This window comes from Brachypodium distachyon, chromosome 2, assembly GCF_000005505.3.
Source record: "Brachypodium distachyon strain Bd21 chromosome 2, Brachypodium_distachyon_v3.0, whole genome shotgun sequence".
Classification (NCBI taxonomy): domain Eukaryota; kingdom Viridiplantae; phylum Streptophyta; class Magnoliopsida; order Poales; family Poaceae; genus Brachypodium; species Brachypodium distachyon.
The window spans coordinates 5,944,599-5,954,023 of NC_016132.3; the positions used below are offsets into that span (position 1 = coordinate 5,944,599).

At 49.2% G+C, this 9,425-nt stretch overlaps 1 protein-coding gene across 2 annotated transcripts; it reads right to left on the reverse strand.

Annotated features, from left to right (window-relative positions):
• Positions 1-635: 635 nt before the first annotated feature.
• Positions 636-3,076, reverse strand: LOC100834183 (cytochrome P450 71A1). 2 transcript variants are annotated; one of them, XM_024459683.1, is made up of 3 exons: positions 2,132-3,076; positions 1,430-2,052; positions 636-692 (listed from the first exon to the last, which is right to left on the reverse strand). In XM_024459683.1, exons 1-2 carry the CDS (start codon positions 3,062-3,064, stop codon positions 1,441-1,443), a joined length of 1,545 nt encoding a protein of 514 aa, XP_024315451.1. In that variant the 5' UTR covers positions 3,065-3,076; the 3' UTR covers positions 636-692; positions 1,430-1,440. The 2 variants fall into 2 exon arrangements, with proteins under 2 accessions (XP_024315451.1, XP_014755069.1); XM_014899583.2 differs by lacking the exon at positions 636-692 and having other exon boundaries at positions 1,308-2,052.
• Between the last annotated feature and the right edge of the window lie 6,349 nt (positions 3,077-9,425).

A 9,425-nucleotide genomic window follows, 5' to 3' on the forward strand; every position in this document is an offset into this window, starting at 1 on the left:
GGGGACCTGTGTAAATCGCAAAGTTCTGTATCCTTCGCACATTTTTTGATAGGAAAAAAATGTTCATATATTTTTAAGATGGATGCAGTATCGTTTTTTTTCCATTTGGCACATGCAAGAGCCAAGAACTGCCTTGCAAACATTACCATTGACCGTGTCTGCTGCCAACAACGGTCGATCTGAGGTCCATTGTTCCTACCATTTCACCGCCATCCATCATTATGTTTCATCCAAATGTCCAAGAACTTCTGTCTGATTGTCTCTGTTGTTATCCTATAGTCGTCATATGTGATCTTTTTCTACACTCCATTGGATAAACCACCCTCCTTTTGGGGAGATAATTCTCACTAGTGACACTCTTTGAGAGCATGTTAGCATCATATTGCTACTTCTCCTTCTCCCGGAAAAATCACCCTTCCGTGGAGATTTTGTGCAATCTTTATGTGTGCTCAACGAGCCAACGTCGTCTTTTGTTTCCCTAAAGCCCCTGGACTCTTCGTCCGTCTGTGAAGGTGGCACAAAGATGGCGTCGATGCGGCCTCCTGACGATAATGCTTGCAGGTTTACTAGCCAGCAGTTTCCATGTTTTGCTTGAGCTCTCTAGTTCTGATCCTCCTCGCACTCCGATGCTGTCCTATCGCGGATGTTGCCTGCTCATGTTATCATGTTCGTTGATTATACCATGACCTATGCTGCAAAGAGTAGTTTTGGTTTAGAAGGTTCATGTGTGTTGTGTTGTAACCATGTATTGATTTCTTTTTCCTATCTGAGGCCTACAATGACTTGAAAGTTAATTAACAGGACAACAATGAGGATGCCACTGAAAAATGGAATTGGTTGATCGGGCCAAAGCTGGGCAGCTGGCGGCATCGAACAAATGTGTGTCGCATCAGGAAGAAGACAAATCTAGCAATACGCGCGGCGGTGCCAAGCGAATATGCAAGGGAAAGTGCAATGACACTGAGGATCATGAGAGGTTTAGGGGTTAGTGTGGGGGGTGCTAACCAGAACCGGAGGAGTTCTGAGCAAGTTTGATCTCCTGAAATAAATTTGAGCTAAACACAAGTGTCCAGCCATGTATATCAACTCACAAAGTCTATTTTTTGAAGGGAAATATTTTTTTTTTTGAAGGGAACTCACAAAGTCTATTCTCAAGCGTTTGATCTAACAGAACTGACTAGAGACACATTTTTAATCAACATACTCAGGATTATCGACGTAGATGTAGACATAACAATTTCTTATGCATTATGCCTGTCGATGCAGAAACTAAAATTTCTCAATCGATTGATGGCTAGGCAATCCCAATCAATAGTCATTATAATCCAAAGATCCGCTTAGCGCTAAATTTTTTACACGAGTACCAATTTTCCGATGAGAAACGAGTACAAACCAAAGCAGAATGATAAGCTAGCATGACAAACCCAACCTTTGCAAAAGTCAAGGAAGCCGCGGTGTTGCAACGAGCGGCAGGCCGGACTTGAGCCGCACTGCGATTCCGTTCGTCTCACGCATGTCCAGCGACCTCCCGCCGGCCGGCGCCCAGTCGAAATGGCACAGCAAGCTCGCGAGTGCCATCTTCACGGTTGGCACGGCGAACTCAACCCCGGGGCATCCTCTCCTCCCGGCGCCGAACGGCACCAGCCCGAAGTCCTGGCCCCTGAAGTCCACGGCGGCCTTGTCCAGGAGGAACCTCTCCGGCACGAACTCCTCGGCGCGCTCCCAAGTCGCCGGGTCGTGGCCGATGGCCCACGCGTTGATGATGACCCGCGTGCGCGCCGGGACGTGGTAGCCCAGGATCTCGGCGTCGTTGGGTGTCTCTCGGGGCACGAGGAGCGGCGCCGGAGGGTGCAGGCGCAGCGTCTCCTTGAGCACGGCATCCAGGTAACGCAGCTTGTCCAGATGGTCCTCGGTGACGCCCCCGGCGCCGGCTCCCACGGCCGCCCGGATCTCGTCCTGGAGCTTGCGCATGCTGGTCGGGTGATTGATGAGCTCTGCTATTGCCCACTCTATCGCCGTGCTCGTCGTGTCCGTGCCCGCCGCGAACATGTCCTGCCGAGGAGTACTTACTATACAGTGCCATGACGGAAACTGATCGAGTAAGTGATGGATCACGTTGTACAATACTTACCAGGATAATGGCCTTGATTTCGTTCGTGTCGAGCCGAACGCCAGCTTCGCCATCGGTCTCGTTCACGTCCAACAACACGTCCACGAAGTCCTTGTGACCGTCCACGCCGTCATCTCCCTTGCGCCTGCTGCCAGGTTGACGCCGGCGGCGGCGGTCATCGATCACCTTCTCGAGTACGCCGTCGAGCGCCTCGAACGTGCGTCTGATCCTCGCGTCCACCCCTCTCACGGTGTCCACCCACCCGAGACATGGCACGAGCTCTTCCATGGGCGCCGTGCCGAGCAGCTGCACGAAGTCGTCGAACACCTTCCTCAGCTCGCGCCCCCTGTCGCCGTCGCGGTACAGGCCGCGCGCGGTGTCGTCTCCGAACGCGGCGCGCGAGACGACCGTGTTTGCGTAGGCGACGAGGGGCTCGCACGCGTCCATGGCGGCGGCGGACGCGTCGCGGACGCGCTGCACGAGCGCGGCGGCCTCTTCCTCCCGGACGCGGCGGAAGGAGAGCGTGCGGCGCGTGTTGAGGAGGTGGACGACGCAGATCCGGCGCGCCTGGCGCCAGTACTCGCCGTAGGGCGCGAACGCCACGTCGCGCCCGTAGAGGAGCCGCTCCGCCATGACGCTCGGCGGCCGGCTCGCGAAGGCCAGGTCGCGGGCCTTCATCACTTCCTCGGCGCCGGCCGCCGAGGACACGACCACGGCCCGCACGCGCCCGAGCCGGAGGAGCATCACCGGGCCGTGGGCCTCTGCCAGGGCCCGAAGAGACCTGTGCGGCAGGGAGCCCAGCAGGTGGAGGTGGCCGATGAGCGGGAGGCCGCGGCCGGGTGACGGCGGCAGCTGCCGTCCATCCTGCGGAGGAGCGGGCCTCCGAAAGAGGTACACGAGGGAGACGACGAGAGCGGGGACGAGAAGCACGAGGGCAAGAGGCGAGACGGCCATGTCGGGGCGAGCTTTCTGGCGCCTGCTATCGGAAATTCCGGAGACACACGTACATCTGCCCGTATTTATTTCCTGGAGAAAAAAGACAAGCGGCGCCGTCGTTTTTAATTCATAGATGGTCGGCGTGAAGTCAGCGCGCAGCTGTATCTCTATCTCGTCGAGACGCCCATGAAATATTTTGGGTGGTACTGAACAGTTCCCTTATTTTAGGTGTTCCACGTCATTTATATAAGAAAACAAAATATGTTATATTTCTTCTGTTTCTAATTAATTGGTGTCGGAAATTTTGTAAAAAAAATCCTTGCTATTTCTTGAAATCGACTTGCAGTGCATGTTCTACTAAAACTTTTGCAAAAATAAACTGCAGTTTTTCGAAATCAACACGCAGTCCATGTTCAATTGAAGATGTGTATTACAGGTTGATTTCGTAAATTAATAGGGTTTTTTTTTTGTAAAATGGCTGGCGCCAATTAATTGGAACGGAGGGAGTACAATAGATCATCTTGTAGTGCAATATCTTATATTAATGCCTAGATGAATAAAATTAATCAAATAAATGTTAAGAAAATGTTGAATCTATTACAATGAGAAATTTGGCTTTTCTTTGTCTTATCCTTCTTGTGAAAAGATCATGCCTTTTTTCACCCCTTTCTCTTCCACATCAGCAATTATTCTACGTGGCAGCGTTAAGAAAAGGCTGACGTCACTCCGTTGCACACGCCCTTAACTGGATGGAAATGAATACGAGTGGTGCCACGGCCCATGAGTGCTTAGGTAGTAGTACGTATCATTTGAGAAATTGATGAAAATAGGCCAAAGTTTCTAAAGAAATGGATCCCCGGACGTGGCCCGTAGCCAAGAAATGCCAAGAGCCACGGAAGACCGGTCAAACCGGGTTTCCGAGCATGGTAGTCCTCAAAGATTCAAAAAGAAAGGTTGATGCGTATTTAGGTTGACAATTTTGACGGCCCAGCCAGCCTTCTTCGGTGCTTGTGTGCATATTAGTATCTAGATTCTAGGTTGCAAATCACCCACAAGCCCAAACACACAAATTGCATCTTGTTTCAAAATTAGGGTGGACTATTATAAATTGTATGAAGTTTACTTTTTTTGCGCAAAAGAGAGATTTTATTTGATCATATAAGGGTTACATCAGGGGCATCCATGAATGGATTACACCCTTACCAACAAGCCGTACGACTGACCTTGTTTTGTGAACGGTGGATCTTGATCTCTCTAGGGGAAGCAATGAGACCCTTCACTTCTTCAATGAGGCCGCTATACCTCAATCTATCTCGATGCTTCGACTGGATGTGGGAAATAACTTGAGCACTATCAATCTCAAGGATGATCGGCCTAGGAGAACGTTTAGGGCAAGGGCAAGTCCTTCCGTGCATGCCAAGAGCTCTGCTTCCAGGGCGTCGTGATAACTGAACAGACACCAAATGGCGGCAAAGACTGTCCCTACCAGGTGGTCACGCATGATCATACCTGCACCAACATGCCTTGTCGCTTCGACGAAATTTTTGTCAGTAGTTGGCTTCATCCAGCCCTCGTCAGGCAGACAACGGATAGATATCAAGGAGATGGGGATGCAAATGGGATCCCGCAAAAGTCCCGCTTCTAGTTCATTTCTCAAAACTAACAGCGGGACTTTGGCCGGATCCGTTTGCATCCCTACAAGGAGAGTTTCTGCATAGCTTTGCAACAACATCTGAGATGCCATGCAAGGTGCAGGTTGCTTCCCGTGGGTGATGTCATTGTGCACATGCCAAGCTCTCCATAGCAGTAATAGGATCATGGGCTCATGGCCCATTGTGGAGCGAGTTCCTCTTGTGGAGCTGATGCTCTTTCTAGCAGCTGAAAAATCAATTCCCGTTCAGGCACTTGCACGTCCTCAACGTCCGAAATATCCCAACATTCATGCATATACTACCACAGAGCTCGCGCATGGGGACAGACACACAGTGCGTGGAATGTGTCCTCTTCCCATGCCCACGTACAGGTCAAGCATGTGCTCTCACTCGGGGACGGATTAATGAGCTGATTAGTAAGTATTAACTAAAATGAAATTTCTTAGGGGGAGGGGGGGGGGGGGGAGGGGCGGAGCCCCCCCGGCGCCCCCCGGATCCGTCCCTGCTCTCACTTTCCATCTGTGCCAAGGTATCTGTCGTCACCTTCCAAGCGAATATGCGAAGAGTAAAATGCTCCAATAGTCATCTAACTTGTGTTGACGGTCCAATTCAGTCCTCAATCTCAGAAACTGCACATATAAGAATCAAATTTTAGAATACGGTGAAATGCGTTAATACAATCCTATACAATGTAGATATACGTATTTTCATGATCTGACATACATGACCCACTTCTTGACATATACTGATGATGTTTTTTCCCCAATGAACTCCCTGTTCAAAACTGAGAGTAGTACAATACACCATATTTTCAATTTTTTGACACAATATATCTTACAGTGTTTTCAATTTCAATATGTCGATACCTTCCATTTTCAATTTGTGTCACAAAATAATTGTGACAGAAATTACCACCTGCAGATTTGCACCAAGTTATGACAGATTGGGTCCGCAAGTCATGCGTTGCTCGTACGTGCAAGAGCGCCCGCAATGGACTAGGCCTCCTTGAGCGAGTGAACACTTGTATTACACTGTTTTCCGTCAATTACCGGCCATCAACGATATGCTGGGGAGCTACTCTTCGTCACATGCATGCATGGAAACATTGGGCGTTGCTATGCATGGATGGAGCATCGGCGCGTTGCCGTCAGCTGCATGCATTGATTGCCTACCAAGAAATATTCAGTTGCTTGGGTGCTTTCGTTCAGCCTGGCAGGAGCTCGCGGTACGTGTCCTTCAAAGCTCACCGACGGTAGGACGATGACACCTTAGAACCTATTCATCTGCACAGTTATTCTTCACTGTTGTTGCCTCTTGCTGACAGATGAAAATGAAACTTAAGGACACCTTAGAACCTATCTATCTCATCTATTTCTTGTCTGTACACAAAGTCTGTTCATCGTAATTCAAATATCATCGAAATCTTTGTCGGTGATGCAAGAATTTTCATTTTTCAAAAACGAGTTTTGTTTTCAGTAAAACCGTCAGTCTTCAAAGTTCTGAAGAATACAACTTTAACGGAATCTCCGTTTTAGCCGTAGTCTTCACGAATCTTTCCGAACGGTAAAATCTTATCCCTAAGGAAATTTAAACCGTACGGGAAAATCCTAACGGAAATTTTGGGATAAAAAGATACCGGTAAGATCCTCGTTTTTCACCTCCCTATATAAGGATTTCCACCCCTCCTCGGAAAAATCACCTCAGCCCCCAAAATCCACCGCTCTCGCGCTCGAAGCTCTCGTGACCTCCTCCTCGCCGCGAACGCCCGGACACATTCTTCAAGCTCGGATTCAAGTCAGGAATTCCAGGCAAGCGTCGTTTTTCCCTCTTAGATCGATTCCGCGTAGCAAACGGATCTAAAATTCTCGTTTGCTGCAGTAGATTGATCGCTCTCGCCGAGTTAGGGCTTTGCGGTTAGGGTTTCGGTGATTCCTCTGTTCTTCACCAAGCTCATCCTATGTACACTTCAAATCTACATTAGATGAATTCTCACTCCTGTAGATCGCTATGTTTGCATAGATTGATGTGCTCCGTATTTCCGAAGTTCTAGCTAAACAGATCTAGGTTGAAGCTCAAGTAGTTTTACAGTTTAGATCTGTGTAGCTGTCTTCGTTGAAGAACAGAGCTGTCATTCTTCACAAACGTAGTAAATCTGTTTCAACTAAAAATTCTTTGTCAAAATCGTTTTGTTGCTGAGAAATTGTGTACTTCTTGCCTATTCTTCGTATCCTCTACTTCACAGGTGTCACCATGTTTGACTCAACCCGCTCCAGCAATGACTCTGACCGAGAAGAACGGTACCAGTTTGACTCAACGCCTGAGCCCTCACCGTCGGTTTCTCCCAGAGTAAACATTGAAGCCTCAGATGAAGAAATTGAAGACCCTGTGCCTTTGAGAGTGACACCCTCTCCTGGTGTACGCCTGAAGTATGCCATCAACTCCCCACGGCCTGGTGAAGTTTTGCCCAATCGTGGAAAGAAAGTGGCGTCTAAGCCCAAGGCAGAGAAGAAGGAGAAGGTGAAGAAGTTCAAGGATGTGCCTGCTCCCACTGCTGAAGAAATCTTTGTCTTCTATTCTTCAGAAGAAGATGTTGAAGAGGAGACTCGAATGAAGAGAAAGCACCGTCTCCAGCACATAATCCGCAAGCACTCTCATGTGTTAGCCGCTGAGATTCGGAGAAGAGCGAAGGAAGCGGAGAGTGCCAACCTGTATTTTCTGGCTCCCAAGCTGGGAAACTTCAAGATTGCCCGCAAGGAAGGCGGACCTCACCGTGAGAAATTCAACAGAAGAGCTCTGCAGATCATTAGAGATGTCAACTATGTTGACCTCTCAAAGAAGCCCAAGTCCAAGAAGACTTCAGACACTGAAGACAACGATGTATTCCTGTCTGAACCAGCCGTTGAACTGCGCGGTCCTGCCAGAGCATCCAGGATCAGAGGTTCTTCACTGCCTCCTCTTGCGCCTCGCAACAAGCCCAGTGAAGACTCCAAGGGCAAGGCCAAGATGCCTGAGAAGAGAAAAGCCACTGAAGACGCAGAGAAACAGTTCAAGAAGGATCTGAAGAAAGCTAGGAAAGTCTCTGCTGTTGGACCCGGTTCCTCATCCAAGGATGCTGCTGCTACTGCTGTTGCCATGGCCTCTGGAGAAATTCCATATCCTCCTCAAGTTATTCACATTGATCCAGTTCTGCTTGCTGCTTTCAATGAAGGAACGCTCCCGGATTCCCTCATGAGCCATGTTGAAGGCCTGATTGTTGCCAAGACTCGGGCTGAAGAATGGGAGCAGAACCGCAGTTTGCGTGTTGCCAGGCGATTAGAAGAAGAAGACCGTGCTGAGAAGAAACGTGTTGAGAAGGGCAGAAGCTGCCTTGAAAGAGAAGAAAGCTGTTGAATTGCAGAAGAAGAAGGCTGAGAAGGAAGCCGAAGAAAAGAAAAGGGCTGACCTCATCGCCCTGAAGAAAAAAAAGGAACTTGCGTTGAAAACTCAAGCTGAGAAGAAGAAGAAGAAGAAGAAGAAGAAGAAGAAGAAGAAGAAGAAAGCTCTGCTCGCTGAGCAGATGAAACAAGCAGCCGAAAGCCTGAAGGCTGATAAGGCTAAGAGTGAAGCAAGGAAGAAAGCCGTCGAGAAAACGCCTGAAGTACAGGGCGGAAATGAAGAAGTTGATTGGGAGAAGACTGAATATGAGAAGACGAGGGATGCAGCTCGTGAGACCCGTCGTGAGGTTGGTCTCAAGGCCAGACATGATATAGCTGCCCCCTCTGACTCTGAAGAAAGTCAGGATTTACTTCAGACCGTCCCATCAAAGAAGATCACTATGACTCGTCAGGCGTCTCAGATCGCTGAAGTGAAGAAGACTGCCAAGGAATTTGGTCTGAAGATGAAAGTTCCTGCCGGAAGAAGTTCCTCTACTTCATCATCTGCGGCAGTTCCTTTGAAGAAAGCTATTGACACACTTGTGCCAGATAAATCAACAGTCAAGCTTAGTTCACTTGCTGAGGAACAGGAACAAGCTGCTTCATCCCCCACAGTACTGTCTGAGCACACCGCTCAACAGGAAGAAGGTGATGAGGTGCTGGGGAAGAACCAAGAAGACATCACCCGTCCTGAGGAACCCCCCACCAACAGCTCGTTGCCTCGCACTGAATCAGTGGATGCCTCTGCTGAAGAAGGAAGAACCTGTGACTTCGAAGCTGAAGCCACTCGTGATCTGAATGTCAATGACGCAGAAACTGATGCATATGCCCCAGTGCCCACGCCGGAAGTTCGTGTGAAGAAAGTTGTTAAGAAGAAGAAGATTGTTGCCCCGTCCGACCCAAATTCCTCAAGTGATGAGGAGAAAGAAGAAGAGAAGGAAGAAGAGAGAGACCCCGCGCAAGCCTCTGATGATCTAATGGAGATTGACCGTCTGCCAGAAGATCTGCTCAAGCCTGTGCCGAAGAAGAAACGATCCGGACTCACTAAGGATCGTGAAGACAGGAGACTCTCACGGATGCTTGTGAGATCTCAAACTATGTCTGAAGACAACCGCGAGCTGTCGTCTCCCAAGCCAAAGATGCCTATATCCTCTGATCGAGAGAAGGTTTACTTCAAGGCCCTGAAGAACGCTGAGCTTCGCCTCGTGAGGCTAGAGAATGGGCTGAAGTACAAGGAGGAGAGATCAACTGAAAACCGGAGGTTTTGGTCTTTTGAGCAGCAGGACTACTATGCGCAGATTTTTCTGCCACGGA

Bases quoted from the DNA above. Each gene is read 5' to 3' on its own strand.
- LOC100834183 (XM_024459683.1), bottom strand. From the start codon at position 3,064: ATGGCCGTCTCGCCTCTTGCCCTCGTGCTTCTCGTCCCCGCTCTCGTC. The intron at 2,053-2,131 runs GTAAGTATTGTA...ACTCCTCGGCAG, and splicing joins AAATCAAGGCCATTATCCTG to GACATGTTCGCGGCGGGCAC.